Source organism: Netta rufina (assembly GCF_964035555.1).
Source record: "Netta rufina genome assembly, chromosome: 5".
NCBI lineage: Eukaryota > Metazoa > Chordata > Aves > Anseriformes > Anatidae > Netta > Netta rufina.
The window spans coordinates 2,813,258-2,834,145 of record NC_140128.1 but is presented as its reverse complement, the minus strand read 5'-3'; the positions used below and the strand labels follow the sequence as shown (position 1 = coordinate 2,834,145).

General features: G+C 42.8%; 1 protein-coding gene across 1 annotated transcript in view; it reads right to left on the bottom strand.

Moving 5' to 3' along the window:
- SCUBE2 (signal peptide, CUB domain and EGF like domain containing 2) overlaps positions 1-19,553 on the bottom strand; it is a gene marked incomplete at both ends in the record, with an annotated part of 38,215 nt that extends 18,662 nt beyond the window's left edge. The window contains 12 exons of the mRNA XM_084288192.1: positions 671-787; positions 1,249-1,371; positions 3,503-3,619; positions 5,055-5,177; positions 6,192-6,308; positions 6,745-6,834; positions 7,718-7,834; positions 8,230-8,355; positions 13,197-13,331; positions 16,441-16,566; positions 18,066-18,188; positions 19,454-19,553. Of these exons, the coding sequence (XP_084144318.1) occupies positions 671-787; positions 1,249-1,371; positions 3,503-3,619; positions 5,055-5,177; positions 6,192-6,308; positions 6,745-6,834; positions 7,718-7,834; positions 8,230-8,355; positions 13,197-13,331; positions 16,441-16,566; positions 18,066-18,188; positions 19,454-19,553 (1,414 nt within the window). The remainder of the gene's footprint in view (positions 1-670; positions 788-1,248; positions 1,372-3,502; positions 3,620-5,054; positions 5,178-6,191; positions 6,309-6,744; positions 6,835-7,717; positions 7,835-8,229; positions 8,356-13,196; positions 13,332-16,440; positions 16,567-18,065; positions 18,189-19,453) is intronic.
- Between the last annotated feature and the right edge of the window lie 1,335 nt (positions 19,554-20,888).

Sequence of the window (20,888 nt, the reverse complement as noted above, 5' to 3'; positions counted from 1 at the left end):
CAGACCATACAGACAGTAAAGACATAGGCTTTGTGCACAGACTGAAGACCCCCATAGTTTATAAGACATTCATTTGTTGATCTGCATCATCTTCACCTTTTTCAATTATGTTATTCATAGAGTACTCCACATTTGAGTTTGTCTTTTCCTAAGCAATCTAAAGGGTTCAGGAAGAAAAGAATCATCTGTCTAACAAGCACCAGATGGATCTGCAGGCTGTGTCCTGAGGGGTGGAAGGGCTGTGCAGGCAGAAGCTCAGACCCCCTGCAGGGCTGGAATGCCTTCGCGCCATTCAGCAGCAGCTCTCAGGGCCAATTAAGGAATGGCCCAAGGAGCACAGAGAATTCTGCCCTGTCCTCTCCAGATTCAAAAAGACAGTTGTCATGAGAAGGGAATCTGAGGGCAGAGTGTCTATAATGGATATGAAAAGGGGGGCTTCCTGGAACACTGACAAGGATATGGTCCTTTATCTATAGTGCAAGAGGAATAGTCCCTATTGATTGTCTACTTCTTGGGGCTTCCATGAGGGTTACGAGCTTTGCTACTCTTGCACTCTCTATGGAATCAAATGCTCGCGGGTTTTGTTTTGGTTTTGTGGTTTGTTGTTGGGTTTGGGATGTTGTTGTTTGTTTTGATTTGGTTGTAGGCTGTGGTTTTTTTTTGGACTTACCAGAAACTACCTGAACATCCGAAGTGCAGCTTAAGAGGCATCTATCACTCCCACCACTCTTAATACAGTGCAGCAATACCTTGGGTGACACATTAGCAGGCAAAGGCCCCTTTAATTCTAAATAGGATAAAACAAATACTCATGGGAGAAGTAAGACATCTACATATGCAATACTAAGAAAATGTCATGCAGCTTCTTATGTAGATGGTACCAGAGAACACCCATGAAATTAATATGCTCTTTAGACAGAAAAAGAAAGCAAAATCAAACCACTGGAGGATCCCACCATGATCATCAGCAAACTCTCATGCAGGGAAACAAAAGGACATAGATAAAAGCAGAGGAAAGAACATCAAAGTCCCTCAAAGTATCTCCTGTTTTTTGTTTGGTTGGTTGGTTTTGGTTTGTTTTTACCAGTTTAAACTTCAGTACCATCATGTCTGATTAAAAAGTAAAGCAGAATACAGAGAACATTGACTCATACCACTTAACTGGACAGATCAAGGTTTCAGATTTGACTACAACCATGTGGCCTTCAAACATTTCAGGAGTGGTAATGTATCTGCTAGGCACCTTACCAACACAATCCTTTTTATTCCAGTGTAATTTGTAGTTAGAGTGACACAGGCATTCATAGTCTCCCAGTGTGTTCACACACAGCTGTTGGCAACCACCATTGTTGATGCTACATTCATTAATGTCTATAGAGGAAAGGTAAAAATAGTTTTTAAAAATAACTTTTACCAAAGTCCTGCATTCTTACTAACACAACTAGATAAATCTGTACAAAAATACCTCTTAGTAGGGTCTAGAAAAGGTCTTTGGAATGCCATCTGGAAACCCACCCTGAAATAGTTTTGTTTTAATGAAAATCCTTCAATGAGTGTCAAAATCAATCAAATGTTGTGGGAAAGGCGATGTCAGGTATGTCCCTGAATGACATATTAGAAAAAAAATATCTCCAGCCTCAGCAATATGTTAACAAGTTAACGAAAAAAACACCAGATCAAGTCTGCATTGCACTGCAACTAGTTAATTAATATTTCCATTTTGGAATAAAGACAGACGATGCGGACAAGATTCACAGTGGCCAACCCTCCAAAGTGCTCAGATAGATACATCTATCATAGAACAATATTTGATTCCAAGTGTGCAAATAACACCACTGAATCACCACAATCCCAGTAAGTCAATTTAGCCAATTTCATGGGCCTTGCCCAGCCCAGTAATGGCCAAGAGGTGGAGAAACTAGCAACACCACTAACTGCCTTTGGTGCACTGTTGCTTGCTGATGCAGAATACACTTTCCATTGCATTATCCTGAGCTCTGCTGAACAGCAATAAATGGCAGTTCCCTCCCTTACTACTTCCAGGAAGACTTCTAGATCTTTGGCTGAATTTCTGGGCTGAAAGTGTTGTAAACAGTAACACAAAGTCCAGATGCAGGACATTCACCAGTGGTGTACCACAGGGGTCAATACTGGGGCCAAGGCTATTTATCCTCTTCATTAAACCTGGATGATGGAACACGAGTTCACCCTCAGCAAGTCTGCAGCTGATACAAAACTGGGAGGAGTGGCTGATACACCAGACGTTTGTGCCACTATTCAGAGGGACCTCGACAGGCTGGAGAAATAGTGTGACAGGAATTGAATCAACGTCAACAAAGGGAAATGCAAAGTTTGATGTCTCTGCTTCTTGGATCCACCCTGATAGCTGCTTGTCTCCCTCAGCTTTATGACAATTACACATAAACCTATAAAGCTACCACCAACGAATCCCTTATGAGACTCAGTGAGTCCCAGAAAGTTTGTGCAACTGAAGGTATCCAGTTTTCTCAGAGGTAATTGGAGTACTTGTCAATGCTTTCTCCTACCACTTGTTTCCTTCTTGACACAGATAATCATTTGGAGAAAATGCTGTGAAATAGATGACAAAACTGAACTGGTTTCAGGGGAAAAACATTCTACTAGCAGAACTGAGATAGCAGGAGTAGGAATGAGCAACAGAAGAATGATGAAAAAAGAAGGGAACACCTTAAAATTGGTACTACTGCCTAAGATACTACAAAATCAGCTCAAATCCTTACTTTTAACTGACTTTTTGGTAGGATTATGCAGGCAATGGCATCCTATTATCTCCAGTATTTAGTGGCTTCTTCCATATAGCTCAGGTGTACACTCAGTACACCTACCAGCTGTGACAATTGTCAGCAAATGAAGGAGTTACTGTGGTACAAGGATTAGCATCTGAACAGTTTATATGTTATGAAGAGAAAATTAGCACCCAATCTGTCAATATCTTCCTCTCTTTTCTTGAACTTTTTGTGTAGTAAAGTAGTAAAGCATTTAGGAATATCATTCTTGGCCAATGTAAATTAATGGTACTGCATCAGATAAAGCTCCAATCTAAATCATATAACAATCTGCAATATGCACAAGGCTAACCTGCAAAATTGTAATATTCAAAATCATCCAGAGCACCCTGCTCTTAAAAGTCCTATTCAACTCACTGTTCATTGAAGTCAATGAGACTTTTGCATATGAAAAATAGGTCGAATCATAGCTTTCACGTCTAGGTGTAAAATGAATCTGTTCTAATAGTCACAGGTGCTTTCTGAATGCGGGCTGGGAAGGGAAAATAATTTGAGCACAGACAGAAGTGAGCTAGGTTAGTTTTCACTTTTGCTGTGTCTCCTTATTACAGTAAAGATTTAAATTTACTGTGAATACCTTATGTATATACATAGGCACATGTCCTACACAGACACTAACTAGACCTGTGGCAATAGCACTCTACCAGTGTGGCCTGCAGTATTCCTTTATAACTCACCTCCACAGTGTGTGAAGCCATAGAGAGCGTATCCTTTGTTACAAGTACACTCAAAAGTGCCTGGATGATTGATGCACGTGTGGTCACATGTCCGTTCGAAAGAGCATTCATCAATGTCTGCAAGTTTTAAAGGATGCATTAGTATCTTTCAGCCTGAAAAGGGAGCACTTATGAGATAACCAAGTTGGACAGAGAGATGTACAGATTTAAGTAAACTAAGCAAATTCTTTTGAAGTAAATAATGCAACACAAGAAATGACAACTTCTAAGAGACCAATTAGTTTGCCAAACAAGCTTTCTCTTGGCAAATATGAAAACTGTTGCTACGTTTTAACAATTATGTTTAAAAGACATTACTTCTCTGCTTTGAAGGAAAAGAAATGCTGGCAGAAACTCTTATTTCTTTAAGAAAAGTTGGCTTATCATTAAAAGCACCTAAAACTTCTGTGACAGTACATTCAGCACGCTATATAGCAATGTTCCCAGATATAAAAAAGTTCCCATCAACATTATTGGCACATAATGTCATACTTCTTTTCATTAAGGTCTTGGGTGCACTTCAAGCTACCACTTTTGAAACAATCTAGGGAAAGTAACAGGAGTGACAAACAAAAGGGAGATGTAAATCTTTAAAATAAACTCATAACCAATTCTATTTTAAAAAAATCCAGAAAATCCTTTAGTTTTATACTAAGTTTGGTATGTCCTACATCTAACCTAAAAAGGACAATAACATGCCAAAAACACAGGTGAATTTTTTTTTTCTGTTGGTTGGTTTAGTTTTCTGAAATTAATCATTAAATGTCAAATAGTTGTCTAAGAAACATAATTAGAAACAGAATTACTCATTTGCCCAGCTCACTGATCCACTTTATTTTGTTTCATACTGTAGCTTTGCCAAAGCCAAAGACCATTTTGATCATTACTTTTTAATGTACTTAACCAGCCTAAACAAGGTTGCTCAATCTGTATGTATACGCTATTATACAATAAAACAAATATGTTCTGTAAATCTCACAGTAGAAATTTATGTCTTCCTAAAAATCAAATGTTTCCATAATGGTTTAGGGAATAGTTATTCCCATCTATGTCTACAAGCTTCTGACTTCACAGATCAGATGACTTACTTTTTTTCTTTAAATAAAGAACACATAGCATTTAAATGTCCCATTGGGAAAAAAAAATATTTTGCTGCAATGGTGAAATAGTCTTTAGGATGGATTCATTTAGGATTGGCTTCATTTCTCCCTGTAAGTTATTTTAAGATCATTAATAGAAGGGGGAAAAAAAGCATTATCTTCATCAAGAGATTTTTAATATGATGCTATCTGCACTGCTTCCAGATAATATCTCACTATGACACTAAACATACCTCCTACAATAGTATCAAGACAACAGCATTAACTTAACAGCTGCTTCAGAAATTGAAACACACACACACACGAAAACACAAGGCATGGAAATTCTGGAGTCCATTATCACTTCATCATTGTGGTAGATGTCCAAGCCATGCTGATTTGTTCTACTTTTATTGCCTCTCCAGTGCACATACCTTGACAAGATTTCTCATCTGTTAACAATTTAAATCCTTTTCTGCAGCTGCAATCAAAACTGCCAACAGTGTTTTTACAGAAATGATCACAGCCTCCGTTATTAGATTGACATTCGTCAATATCTGTAAAAACAATAATAATTTAAAAAACTTCAGTGAATAAATAGAATATATTCAACATACTTTCACTGACAAAGCCAGAAAATAATCATACCCAATTGGCTGGAGAATCCCAGAAACAAAACATAACAAATCTGCTACAAATCTTGAGGCAGTTCAGGTCTAGATCTTAAGAATGACCTGGCCCATTCTATTCCATGATTGTGCTAATTTGCTTTCAGCTACATTTGAGTACGTGTATTCACACGAGACCTTTTCCCTACCTTTTGTTTGGAAACATTTTGACTTAAACATTCTCTAAGAGGCTTCAGCTTTTTAAAAGTCCTCTGAGTTCCCTCTTCCTAAGCCCTGACAAAATCTCAGGCAGAATAGACTTCCTGAGCTATCCTATCCTTTTCATGCCAACATTAAAATGAGTTATCTAATATTAATTGACTCAGGGATGGGGATTCCATCATTTTTGCCTAGCAGAACAGTCTGAATATTTAATTATAGGAAAATATGTCCCAATATATTACCTAAACATCCCCTTTCTCCTTACCAGTACTCTAGTTACCCTTAGAGCTGCTTAGACCAGCATAAATAATTCTACTCAGTCTTCTCTGAAATACATTCTGATATTTACTTACAAATATCTACAGCACCCAGTTGACTGGGGATAATATAGTCAAATATGGGACTGCATGCTTTTAAGAACCGACAAGCCTACATTTCCCAGTACTGAACTCTACTATACCACAGACCTACTTATATTGCCTCTTCTCAACCCTCAAAAATGAGGCCATCTTGGTGAGGGAATGGAAAGTGGTGAGGAGGGAGGGCAGAGCAGCAGAGACTTCTGCATGTGATACACCGGAATGTTCTTACAAGGAAGCCATGCATCTCCCATGGCTGCACTGCTTCCCAGATCACATTACTCATACCAGCTTCCCTCTGAATACTGTGTTACTTTCATTAGGAGATGAGTACCTTACAGCACGGTGCTAGAACACACATGTCCAGGAGTACAAAACTCACCTTTACATGTCTTCCCATCAAACTGGAGCGTGAATCCAACAGGACAGCTGCAGTGAACTCCAGTAGATGTATCCTTACACGTACGATCACAGCCACCATTATTAACTGCACATGTTTCTAGCCAACAATAAATAAAGTTTGCTCAGAGACATTGTAATGGTAAGAAATATCGCATGATGATACAAGGTACAGTTCCAAGAACACTGTTCAGCTACATTTAGCCTGATATACATGAGCAACTGCTAAATACATGTGTTGGCAAGATGGGCCTACACTCCCTATGCTCTTCTAGGTGTAACCCATCACTGAAGCCAGTTCTCTTCCATGCACAAGCATACTTTCAGTTCAAGAGAAGCAGGTAAAACTCTATTTCCAGTTTCAGTTTCAGAATGCAGTTTCTTATACATTGTGGAATAATATTCTGTCCTGAAAAGGGAGTGGGGCATCTCAGGAAGGATTCAGTGCAGAACTACGATGGTTGCATTAAAAAACAATTCTTCAACATAAGAGGTTTGAGCAAACAGCCAAGTTATTTTGGATAAACACTTTTTACCCATGAGCAACCGTCGCTTCACCCTCTTGTCCACATCAGCTCCTGCTGTAGTGTTTCCCTCAGGAATTTCAACAGCAGCCTCTTCCCTCTCTGTAAGGAGCATGAAAAAAGAAATGAGCAAAAGTGCCTTGACCAGAAATCTCATCTGATATTCAGTATATACAGAAATGCAAACAGATATATCATGCACTAAATTATTGGAGACAGTTGGAGCTAACTAGGCAGAAATAAAATTTAAAAAGAAAAAAAAAAAAAAAGAAAGAAAGCCATGAAGAACCTCCAGTCAAAGCCACGAGAGTATTTTGCTTTTGTTGCTTCCTTACAACTCCCACTCGTTTCAGTATTCTCAAGATTAATAAAACAGAAAATGCACTACTGATGTGGTGAACAGTAACAAGATGAAAGAACTAATTGAATTGTCATAAACTGCTCTGTTAAGAGCACACTGTCATCATCTATCACAGACTAATGCACGGACAGGCAGTTATGCCTGAGCATTTGATTTCAATCAACAGGCAACAAAGTCTTCCAGAGACTGGAAGACTTTATAGGTCTTAAGTGCTTTCTTCACTGGATAACTGCCTTACAAAAACTGTACTCTAATTGAATTCAGAGTTCTGGTTTTAATGCATGCACAGCTTGGTTACACTCTCTGGCTCATGCTATACAAAAAAAAATGAATCTAAAATGTCGTAGAAAGAAGGAAATCTTCTTTGGTTGGTAACAAGCCTTGTGTTTCAGAGGGACCAGCACTAATTACAGGCTGCAGCAGTATGAGGTAGATACCTATATATGGAAGCATAAGTCACCTGGACCCAACAAACTCACTTGTGTACTAGCAGGTTTCTTAGTTTGGGATTCCTTGGTGTTTTCTAGCTCTGCTATTAATAGGAGTATTAGTCATACACACACAGCAATGTCAAACCACACTCAAGTTAGTCATCAACAGAAAACTACTACTCTGTGTACTGACCCAGACAGGTTTTCCCATCCATATGCATGATGTACTTGGGGTGACACCCACAAATTGGCCCATTATCAGCATCATCACATGTATGTTGACAGCCACCATTTCCATGATTACATGTTACTAGGAAGAAAATATATGTTAGATCTCACAAGTACTTCTAGCATCTTTGAAAGAAAGTGTCCAATTTTGTCTCCATCTCCCAATACACCTTCCTATCATGCTCCCTTCCTCAGAAATTCTGTGGGACTGAAACAATGCACTGCTCTCTTGGGTAGCTGAGCTTACAAATAATGGTACAACTCCTACAGTACAATTTTTTTTTTTTTTTTTTTAAACAAACAGCAGATCTGTGCAATAGTGTCCTGCAAAGTCATTGATTCCAGTTTGGCTCAAATGCTCAGAGTCTAGGCATGTCATCCCAGCTTAGTTGTAACATATCATATCCCGTATCACTGCAGACAGAACACTATTTGTTCACTTTTGGAAACCATAAGCATATGCAGAATGTTGCATACAAATGCAGCTCCTCTGGTTCTTGGACAGCTCAAATCCTGGTCGGCATTCACAGGCAACGCCTCCTTTGGGTGTTTCTCTGCAGATGTGGGCACAACCATGATCTTTATTCATGCAGCTCATGCCTTCTGCAAAACAGGACAAGTGCAACAGCATCAGCATCCTCAGCATCTCTGTGTGCAGGCAACAGTCAAATCAGATTAGCCCAATATACACACAGCCAACAGCCTGCTACTTCTGGGAAGGCTCCACAGCATTAGAACAAAATGTATGAGCTTAAAGACTAGAAAGGCAGAAAGTCCAATCCTGCAAACCAGTGGCCCCCAAGGCTTCTCCAGCTATAATCTTTTGTGTGCCCACATTCTTTGATTGCAAGGTCAAAAAGCAACATCCCTAGATTTCTACAGCATCCGCATTCTCATCCCTTGCTCTCATTTTACATCAGCATTTATAAAACCTTTTATAAAAAACACAAGCTGGCTGGTACCTGACAAGATCAAAGCTTAAAGTGACGTTAATTCTTTGCTTATCCACCAGACACTGGAATGTCTAGGATGACACAGAAAAAAAATGGCATCCCCATTTCAACTGCTAGTCTACAAAGCAGATTCTCAAAGTCACGACCTACCTCAGCAATGACCAAGTAATGACCACGTAAACATGCAAGTGGTATCTATGCTGTATGTCAGTTCTTTCTTGTCAACTATTTTGTTTTCATGTTTTTCAGATTTCAACTAATCTCTTTCAAAATAACCCCACTGGGAATTATCACGCTGTTCTGTACTTCTGCGCGCCTCCCAGCTGGACAGAACTTGATGCCAGTGTCTGCTGAAACCAAAGGAAAAAGCAAGGTGCCACTAGTGACTTTCTTCCTTTTGGTGCACCTCTCAAAAAACATTGCACCATTTCTGTCTCTGACAGTTACAAGCTGTTCACGCACCAGCTCTCAATGACTGCCATAGTGTTTTGTCTGGCCTCTGCAAAAGGTTCAGGTCAATTAAACAGGTAGGAAATGTTCCTAGAACTGTTGTAAAGGCTTTTTCACCTTAACCCTCGCTCAGCTAAATCAATGCCAGGGCCATTGGCAAGACTGTAACACAATTTGTATGCCCACAACTTAAAACTACATGTCAGCTGGCTGAGTTATCAGAACACCACAGAGCGTTGCTGAAATCTTCTACGTTGCTACACAAATGAGAGGAAAGAAAAAAAAAAAAAAAAAGAATACTCTCCTTGGTTATTCTGAGAACACATTTTTGCCATCAAATGCTCTGCCTTGGTGTATTTAGCTTTTATAAGACAACACATTACACCAAAATGTTCTTTTTTCTTGGCAAGAACACTTTGAGAAGACTCAGTGTATACTTCAGCTGCAAGGGCTTATCCCCCTGAAGGTCTGATACCACATTAACCCAGGGGACTTCTACTGACTTGAGCAAATGCACTATCAGAGAAATGAAAAGGGTGAACATGTTGCCAGAAAGGGTCAGCATGAACAATTTCACAGCCTATACATGTATATTTTTAGAATTTATGCAGCACCTTTTGAAGCCTCATACCTAAAAGAAACAAGAAACACTATTGGCAGTCAGTGGCAATCAGAGGTCAGCTCCTCACCATTATTCCATTACTCTTCAGTTAGGTTCTTGCTCCAACTTGCACACAACTGTTTTGGCTATCTGAAGCACAAACTGTGGTACCCTTTCTCTGTTAAGAAAGATTTAAGCAGCAGCAGAATAGATGCTGCAGAGCCTGGATTATTCTGCTCTATTGGTTTTTCCGCTCCTTTCCCACAGTGAGGACCCTGTAGAAGTCTAACAAGACAAGGATGCTGCAGATCCTGCAGCACAGAGACACAGCCCAAGGAGCCCACATGAAAGCTGTCATCCATTATTGTGCTGTCAGTCAAGGAATGGGGCAACCCATGAGACCACAAATTAGCCTTATTAACTCTTGTGTTTTCGTGACTTTTCTGTTCCTAAATATGCAGTATGATTTGGTCTGTTAACTCAGCATTGTTAGACAGCATTAAGGGAATCAGCAGCTTAGTTGCTGTTAAAGTTTGTTGTTTGTCTGTGTCTGTTGAGCTACCAAAGGGAAAACCATTCAAGCAGGTACTTTGGTAAAGTTCACTGACATCAGACATATGGTGTAAATGATGAGTTGGGAATTGATCAGTTCTGAACAAGCAGAGTTCAGTCAGGTCTCCACAGAAAGCTAAAAATGCACTTTCCAAATGAGGGCACGCTATTAAAATAAGAGTATCCATTGTGTAACAAAGCACATGATCCAACCCACCAAAATCCAATCTTCTCCACAGTAAATGTTGGGACATCATCACCAATTTGCTAAGAACACTAAGGCTCCATTTAGGGCACTTCCAGGCAGACACTCAGTAGGACAGAGTGAGGGTGGGAGGGGAGGCAACTGCAGGAAGAACAACCCAATATTCTCAGAGGCAGCCCCCTAGGAGCCAAGTGGCAAAAAGCATCAGCACAGACAGAACAGGACCTCCCAGGAATGTTTGCGACCATTTGCATGCTTTCTGCAGCTCTGCATTAAGGCGGATTTTTCCAAAAACTTTCTAGTTATCACTGCTGCTCCACAGAAAGAAAGAATCTTAAAGCTGTAGCTAACACGGTCACTTGTGCACAAGCTTTCAGGACAATACAGTGGTTTCAGATGTGGCCTTCAAATCACAGGTCCAATTAACTCCCACTGACTCAGCACAAAAAGTAGATAGCTATGACCCTGTGAAATACCACAGGAAAAAGTGGCAAGATTCGTCATCAATAGCAACAGCAGCTACAAGATGTACTGCAAATTCACTAGTGAAAATTCTACATTTTCATTCAAATTTTCCACATTCTCTTATATGCTGCAAATGAAACAAGATGTGCAATGCTGCCCTGTCAGCCAGATAACAGCACCCCAAAGTGAATCCGTTCTCCTACATATAGATGAAAAGTAGCTCATTCTAAGCAGACAGTCCAGGAAAGATTACGGTTGTGCACAGACAGAGTTCATGTGATTCAAGCAGAGGCTAGGCAGAACCACCAAGAACCTCAGAGGATCCCTGTGCTCCAGACCTACACAATGTTATCAGATGAAAATCAGCTTTAATTATCAAACTCTCCTCTAATAGCTACCTTACCTTGAGTCCCACATTACTGTCTTGGAATAGGTGACAGGGAACCCAGGAGATGAGAGTAAATAGACTTGGAAGGGCAGGTGAGTCAGAGACTTCCCCGTTACTCTAGTCATCTGAAGGAACACAACATCCTCAAGCCTCTGTATTTTTCCAATTTCAACTCCAGCTCACTCTTTTTCTGTGCATGTAAAGGCCAATATTGCAGACCACTAAGAAGAATGTGCCCTCTTAACTGAGCTGAGAGACAGGGAAGGAAATTCTGCCTTATATTATAGATAAGAAATGAAACTGAATAGGTGGGCTAGGCAGCAATGTTTAGATCCATGCTGTGATGCCTTGAGAAAGGACTACTAAGGGATATACAGAGAGATAAGTACATAAGGCAGAGACCTAGCAATGATCAGAAAAGAGGAGAACAAAGTGAGAGGAAAGAGACAACAATGAGATCTGGCTTAAAACAGACCTGCCCACCCAAGAAAAAAAAAAAGTGGGGAATTCCATGCAGTGCTTCTTCACAGTAATGTGGGAAGGGGAGGGAGGTAAACAAACAGAGTGATGACACGAAAAAAATGGCTTTAAAAACACCAACAACACTTCTGTATTTCAGTATCAAGAATTCCAAAGGTACAATTATTAGTAACAGGATATGCTGCTGCTGTTAGTTCAGGAGAGTTTAGCATACTCAAGAAGCAGCAAATGAGAAGAATTGGAAGCTTTTTTTCCCTTGGCATCAGACAAGACGAGAAGTTAAAACAACTGATCTTCATTCTTGGATTCATCATCCATGCACACAAACACACATCACTGCTGGCAAGGAAACGTGAAGGGAAAAACCTTTCCCTGCCATTGCAGCCTGCTGCAGTAGCAAGCTGAGCAATGGCCTGAGAAATCACCATGCATCACCAGATCTCCATGAGACCAAGCACAATACCAGAGAAGCTGAGAATACAGATTCGTAATTCAAACAAAAGATCAATTCAGCTACGTCAGATGACAGCCACCTCAGTGCACTCATCTCAGGATGGCCATATATGTCTACAAATGCTGATCTCTTCAGTATGGGGAATTTTAAAGTGAGATTTGTTTATTCATGCTCAGATTCCTCTTATAGTCATGCCAACGATAAGCCTTAGATTAAAGAAAGCTTTGCAGCCTGAAATACTTCTTAGGAAGATATTCACTGTACAGTTCAATGGACAACTCCCTGATCTGAGTAACCACTTTAAAGTATTCCCCAAGGGCATCCAAAATAATTTTGTTCAACCCAATGTCTAATTAGACATCCAAGGCTCTCAGATCTTTTAAAGGTAGTTTCATAAAGGTTTCACTCAAAACAAAGAACACTATTTGAATACCTTTGGGGCTGACAAACAATAAATCTCTTAGCTGAAACCTAAACATTGTATGGGGAATCTAAAAGGTACCTAGAGGTAATGTAGCTTTTGCCTTGTAACTGAAGTCGGTAGAAACTGTCAGAACTCACTGTCCCTCAGTTTATTGCCATTTCCTGGATCAGGACACAGCTCAGCTGCACAACAGAGCATAAAGTACACTGGGAGTATAGCAGTACAGCCTTTAAAAAGCATAACGCTGCAGACATACGGGTGGGATCAAAGGGGCAGAAGGGATGCAGACAGTCTTCAAAGTCACTTAGAAGATCCTGACACAGTGCTCCTTTTAAAAGAATTGAGGACTTCAAGATACTTCACAGCCTCAAAAAACTCAAACTAAAAATACTTTTGAATCTGCTATAGAGAGTTTGCAGTGAGGAGTTTGTCAAAAACTCCTGCTTGGTGCGTGGAGGGAAGCAGCCAGTACCTTCTGAGCGGTGGATGCATGTGTGCTGGTTGTCACTTAGAAAGAATCCTTCCTTACAGCGACACTCGTAGCTCCCCACAGTGTTGACGCAAACGTGCTGGCAACCACCATTGTTGAACGTGCATTCATCCGTATCTGAAAGAGAGAGAAAGAGATCAGCTTCGTACCTGCCCCATCTGAAAATCACCGCTACAAATTAACACCGAGACAGCTATTTGGGTTAGCTGCTCAATATACAGCACAGACACCAGGTCCCTAACCTGCAGGTACCCACCCAGGCAGCTCAGACAGCCGGGGCTAGCCTGTTGTTCTGTCAGCCTTGCACAAGTATATTTCTGCCCCCCACTCTTCCCGTTTGCAGTTTGGCCAGTCAGTCACAGGGCTCCCAGGAAATTCTGGCCAACTAAACAAGAAGGCAGAGCAGCTTCAGGGAAGACAGAAGCAGGGTACCTGCACTAGGCCCACACTTCATGTAGGAGAACATCACCTGCCTCAGCTCCCTACTCCACATAGGAGAATATACACTGCCTCTCAGAGCAGCCAGAGAGTACTACCACTAAGCAACCTAGCACATTTACATCTAGGTTGAGCATCCATGCCTGGTCCTATCTTGCTCCGTGATATACAGCTTTGGTTCCAAACCCAAGCAAGCAATGTATGGTGTTTTTCAGTAAGATCCCCATTCTGAAGCAAAGGTGGAAGAAAAACACCAAGTTCAAAATAAGATTGGCTTAAATATAAAACCTTCCTCTTCTTCCTCCTTGCTTTTGCTCTAGCTACAAGTCATACATCACATGTTCTGATGCTCAGTTTGGTTTATTATCCTCCTCCCTCAACTCTAGGTCATCATCACTTACCGTCAAGGCTGCTGTCATGTTGCCTGACCACAGTCAAGGACAAGAGCAGAAGTTCTGGAAATAGGTTCAATGTTGATGTTGCAATACGTAGAGCTTCAACAATACCAGAGATTATAGAAACGTTCAATTTGCAAGATAGCCAAGAGAAAAGAAGAGTAGAAAAACCTTCAGATATGCCTCTGAATACAGGATGTTCATCCCAGTCTCCAGTTCTTCTGAATTTCATCCTTTAATTGCTGGAGACTTCTGTAACCTCTGCCAGCAAATAATTTTCTTACCCTAATTTTCCAATTTTTCAAATGCTGGTTTGAACAGGAAGCAAAATGCTCAGTACCTTAGAAAAAAAATTAGCAAGACAAAACATTGCTTAGGGAAAGCACTGGTCTCATTTGCAAGTTCAAATGGGACACTATATTTGCTCCCTGTTCTGTTCATTGTTCCTGTGATAATTGTACAATGTTTTTAATTTAACACTTTAGCATTTCTGGCATAAAACAGCTGCCTTCCAAAAAATGGGGAAAAAGAAAGGCTTTTAGTAAAAAGCATAATGCGGCATTACACCAGATTTAATTTCTACTGAAGGCAATGAGTAAGCCAATGGGATGCAAAGGAATGTGACCTGCTCATAGCAACAAGAGCGGCTGACATATCTCCATCACAGAGAATCTGAGTATTTTAGAGAGCTACAGTGCTGTGAATGTCCAAACAATCGTGAATAAACAGCCACCATGAGCCTGCAGTACTACAGATTTGAACTCCAGCAGATGTTTCTGCCTTACGGACCTTGGAAAGATTACAAAATATCATCTCTTTCCAAAAAGTAATTGTCTATTTGGCTAAAACCCAGACACACAGCTGAGATCTTCAAAAATGAGTGTGAAAGGAGAGCAACCATGGTGTAAAGACAGTAAATAAACAGATTAAGAGAATCACAGAATCACAGAATTTTCTAGGTTGGAAGAGACCTCAAGGTCATCGAGTCCAACCTCTGACCTAACGCTAACAGTCCCCACTAAACCATTTCCCTAAGCTCTACATCTAAATGTCTTTTAAAGACCTCCAGAAGATGTGATCCAATTTGCTGCTGCATACCAAAATATTTATTTAAAGTTTACATCATATCTCAAAAATTGGCTGGTCAGTAAAAAACTTCACCGTATGTCAATGACATTTTATTTTAAAAAGTCTGCCATGCAGTACTGAGCAGCTTCCCAGTACTGTAACAGGTGGCAGATTTTGGTCAATGTTCTGTCTGTCTTTCTGATCCCAAACAAGTCAGTGGAATTATGTTCTAGAGGGGCTACTGGATACTAAGAGAACGTACCCTTTGGTGGCATTACAAGAGGCAATGCGTTAGCTCACTTTCAGCCCTTCCTAATAACCTCAGCTGAACTCCACTGTGTGTTTACACAAAGGCAAGAGAGAAAAAAATAAGATGTCCTCAATATGTTAAAGCATCAGCAAATAGTTTGCTTCCCTCTCTATTTTCTTTAGTGAAACACTTGAACTCGGTGACTTCACCCTCTCCCCTCCATTTACGCTATAACGAAGTTAATCTGTGGGCATGCACCAGACTCACAGCCGGTAAAACTCAACACAATCCCCAGTGGAGACTCCAGAGCTTTTCTAATTTGACCCAGAAGAAGATAGAGCCCAGGGATGCACATCCACACACAAATGGGCAGCAGAAGAGAAAAAAACTGAGCTATCTCTGGAAAAGCAAATGTGACAGTTTCTGCAGCATGGGGTGGTGGGGAAAGAGAGAGAGCGTGCAGGGTCAAGGGAGCACTGCCTGGAGTGAACATGTTTCCAGGGTTGTGTACTTTGCTTCACACTAACTACCCAGGAAAACCCTGAGCATTTTGTTTAGGCCCTCTTAACTTCAACACCCCTCTGGCATACACAGCAACTGCACAGCCCTAATTGTGTGCCCTTTCCTTATAGCTTGCATGTCAGGAAGGGCTCAGACATTGGAAGAGTGAGAAGCCCATACGTTCTAGACCTCGCAAGAGAAAAGGTTTTAGGTAAAGAAATACACGTGAGAATTGACTCTAACTTTGGAACAGAAAAGAGGATGACAGCACGTGTTCTTTTAAGGAAATCCATTTAGTATAATAATAGGCGCCACTTCACACATTTTAATCCAAAACACTTAACAGAAACAGAGAAGCACAACTACCCTCAAACGGTGAAAGCGCAATGACCCCCACTCAGACGGGGAAAGCACCACACTGGGATGCCGCATCGGCGCCTGCAATTCCCCCTTCCCATCAGTGACCTTCTCCTCCAGCCGAGCTGATTAAGCACAACGGATGACCACGCGTTTCCCAGGAACGCCGCTAACACGTTACAGCATTCCCACTCGCAGTGCTCACAAGCACACTTACCCAAGCAGTTGTGGCCGTCGTGAGCCAACATAAAGCCGTCGTAGCAAGTGCAGCGGTAATTCCCCGGAATGTTGAAACACTCGTGGACACAGCCTCCATTGAAGTCGTTATCACATTCATCAATGTCTACGGAATAAAGCAAAAGTCAACGTGATGGATGCTTGCCTGAGTGTTACAGACACTGCGCGATGAGACCGTGTAACTGTGAACAGCAACTGCTGGCCTAAATCGTCATTGTCTTGCAAATAGGCAACACTTAACGCATTACTTGCTAAATGTTTCCAAAGAGGGGCAAAATACCCTGAGATTCCCACAGAGCTTAGCCTTATAGGCTAAGGTTTTTAAGGCTGCTGATTAAACAAACTAATGATTAGACCAAGTGGTATTACTAGGCTAAAAGCCATGCAATTGTTTCTCTTTTGATTTTGTAACTGAGAAAAATCAATCAGATCTTTTAAGATCAGCCTGAAAAACAAATCGTCCCCTATCTTTTAAGGCATTATTTCTTATTTTTCTGCTTTGTCTTCTCAGAAATATCTCATGTTTTCACATGTAATATCCCGTTACATTTTAGTAACACCATCTTTAAAAGGCCACCAGATGATGTGGGAGGGGGTGGCGGTAAAGCAATCAGTAGTCAGAGGTTGTTTTTTTTAGGTTCTCTGCAACAGACAAAAGTAAGATGACGCAATCAAAGGGTGACAGCACGAAAGCATACAAAGTAAAAATAAGAAAGTTAGTATCCACAGGTCATTGTCTGCCCTTGTCAAGGCAGAATTCAAGTTGACTAAAAGCTTATCTGAACACCTTCACACAATTCTTCTGTGGAACTCCGTGCTGCATGGTATCGCTCACATCAAGATCTCTGAAGTGTTCAAAAAACATCTCAGACACATGTAACATGGGCAATCCACTTCAGAACAGCAAAAAATTAAAGAAGAAAATATGCCACCATTTGGGAAATCACAGGAAATTGCTCATAAAAGCCATGTTCCACCTCTATGCTACTGGCAGGAAATTTTTCAGTGGCTACGCATTTGCATACTACAGTATTTCTTTCCCCCTCTTTAGCTTGCTAGAGACAATTAGAAATTAATAATAATAATAATAATAATAATAATAAATCACTGTTTCAACCTCATAATGTAGTCCCTGTGTTCCTCCAGCAATTACACTGTGAGCAGCTCCTAAACCTGAAGGTCAGCGCCTTCACCAGTACCTAGTATATTTGTAAAACCCAAAGTCATAAGCAGCAAGTAAGGACTACAGTAAAGCATCAAAGCCTCCTACTTCTGGGTACCAACCTAGCTGCAAACAAAAGTTGAACGAGTCCCATATACTTGGCCAAGGCCTTGTCCCACGCTGGCCAAGGTGAAGGGCACTTGGTGCTGACCAGCCTATCTCATGCACAGTAGCATGTGGGACCTCCAGAACATTTTTATGCGAGATTTCAGTCCCAGTATCCCAGCTGACATTTGCTTTACAGAGAGAAGAAACTTCCTACTATGGACCTGCCCTTCCCTTGCTAATTCTATCAGTTCCAAAGAACACTCCAGGACCTTGCAGGAAGGCAGAGAGGTGCAATTACTGAGACGAGGCAGAGCAGAGCAATTCCATCGTTTTACCTTCACATTTCTTCCCTTCGCCAGTGTAACCCACTTTGCACATGCACTTGTACAGCTTCGGGGTATTTTGACATATAGCATCTGGATGGCAGTCGTCAAGCCCCAGGGCACATTCATCCACATCTGTGAAAAGATACCAAATTCAAAAAAGGATGCCAGAAGACGGAGAATAGGGCATAAGTCCTGTATGTTTCACAGGCTAGATGATAAAAGGCTGCAAGCATGCACATACCAATTTTAAATCCAAGACAAAAACATGCAGAGAGAGTATCTAGACTGAAACCTGTACCTGTACCAATGGCTGTACCCGCACACGAATACACCTGTATGCAGTTCAGATAAGCTTGCACAAAGCTTTTGTGCTCACTTAGAAACGCATCTACATTAATCTATTATGAACTAGATCCCCCATGAGATTTAGCCGATGAAGTTTTACAGCAATTTGTTTACCCCAGAAGGAGCTATGACTGTATCTCTTCGCAGAACTGTTGAGAAGAGCTGCTGTTCATCTTTCTGGTTAACATAAAGCTAATACTGGAAGAGATCTCCGTCGCATCCATAGTATCACCCTTAGGAAGCCCAAAGTCTCTTAAACTAAGAATGTGAGTTCACAGAAATAATGAAATTTCCAAGCTGCCAACCTGCAACACGTTAAAAGACTGGCTTACCATTAAACAGACGCGTAACCTATTAATAACACATTTTTATTGCTTAGTTTTTTCGTTTTAATACAGAGATAGCGTCTGTTGAGCAGCACTGCCAAGTCACCTGGCCGGCCACCCCGAGCACAGCACGCTGAAGCAGCTCCAGAGCCGGGGAAGCGAGGGGAAAGAGAAACGCCAATAGGCAGGAGCCCTGGAGACGGAGGAGCACAGACAGGAGAGGAGGGAAGAGAAGTTACGGGCAGCGGCGGTTTTGCAGGCGGCGGGGGAGAGTCGCGAGGCAGGGACAGGCAGGGACAGGGACAGGCAGGGACAGGGACAGGGACAGGCAGGGACAGGGACAGGCAGGGACAGGGACAGGCAGGGACAGGGACAGGGACAGGCAGGGACAGGGACAGGCAGGGACAGGGACAGGCAGGGACAGGGACAGGGACAGGCAGGGACAGGCAGCTCTCCAGCCGGACCCCGCCACGAGTTGCCGGCGCGGCTGTCAGCCGCTTTGTGCGGCGGGGACCGCGCCGTGCCCGGCTCCGCTCCCGGCCGCAGCCGCAGCGTTCTCCGCGCCCCGGGTCCCGGCGGCAGCGGCCGCCGCGCTGAGGCGCCCGGTGCCCGGCCCGCACCTGCCCGCCAACGGCCGCTAACGGCCGGCGCGCGCCCCGCCAACGGCTCCCCGCGCGGCCCCGCTGCCGGCCAGGTGCCGCCGTGGTGCGGGGCTGCGGCACTCACCGGGGAGGGGCAGGGCGGCGGCGCCCGGCGCGGGCAGCAGCAGGAGCAGCAGCGGCAGCGCCCGCGCCCCCGCCGCGCCGCGGCGGCCGCCGGACCCCATGGATGGCGCTGAGGCGGCGGCGGCGGCGGCTGCCTGCTGCTGCTGCTGCTGCCGCCGCCGGGCGGGAGGGGAGGAGGCGTCTGCGGGCCCGCCTCGCACCGACGACGGCGGGCGCGGGGCGGCCGGGGCTGGGCGGGCCTCCCCGGGCCTCCCCTGCCCTCCCCGCCGGCCGCCCCCCACAGGCAGGTGTGGCGGGGAGCGGCGCTGCCCCGGCCCCGCCGTACCTCACCTCAGGAGCACGCCGGGTGCCGGCAGCAGCTGCCTCGGGGCCGCAGCTCCCGGCGGGGTTCACAGCGTTGGTGAATCTTCAGAGCGAAACTTGCCCCCGGTCTTTGTTTCCTTAATGGCAGCTGTAAATTAGCGCTGTCTCACCGCAGCATCAGGCTTCACTGCTTTTGAAATGATCAAAGTTGTCCCCTTTTAAAATCCAGTGAGAAACGACCCATTGTACGGCGGGGGCAGTTCCAGCCCCAGTCCAGCTCGTCTATAAATGCATAAAGCTGCCCATTAAATGCTCCAAGGGCTCTCCAACAAACCCCACAACAAACCCCAAAGCTCCCCTTACTGTCAAGTAATAAAGGGACGAAGGCTGTCTCCCCCGTTTCCACGCTCTCTCGTGCAGGCAGCCACATTCACGGTGGGAATTCACAGATCCTAACCTAGCATGGGACTTCACCTCTCCCCGGGGATGCCGTGAAGGTGTCTCTTCAAACAACCCCCCAGATGCAGACAAGCCACTTCCCATTGAAGCACACGACTACAAGCTACCTTACAGGAAAGCTGTTACACATTTTCAGCACTTTCCACTCCAGGTTCCTCAGGGAGCCCGACCGGTATTAATTCAGTTAAAATTCATCACCAGATGTGACAACACAGCATCTACATGTGCGGTGTAGCAGAAAAACAGAGACCCCGAAGAGGCAAACAGCCCATACAACCAAAGCTTTCTGAGACACAGTAAAAGCAGAGCTGCTTGTTTACTTTTGTAAACTAAAAGAAAAAGTGACACAAAAATTTAGGAATGCCCCAGCTAGATCAAAAGATTTCAACACACAGCTAGGAAAACAAACAGGAACAAATTTATCTTCGTTAATCAAACTATGTCTTACACATAAACCTTGAAGTTCTTTGTGATGGACCTTAGCTGTAATTTAACATATAATACTCATTTATTTATGATGAAGGGTTGCCATTAAAATATCTCTTTGAAGACACAAAACAGACTGAAGCCCAGACCTTAACTCAGATGTCTTTCTATAGCCTTCTTTAACCGTTTCTATTCAACTACAGAGTGACAGAGAGAGATGACAAGCACTGAGTACAAAGATTTTTACT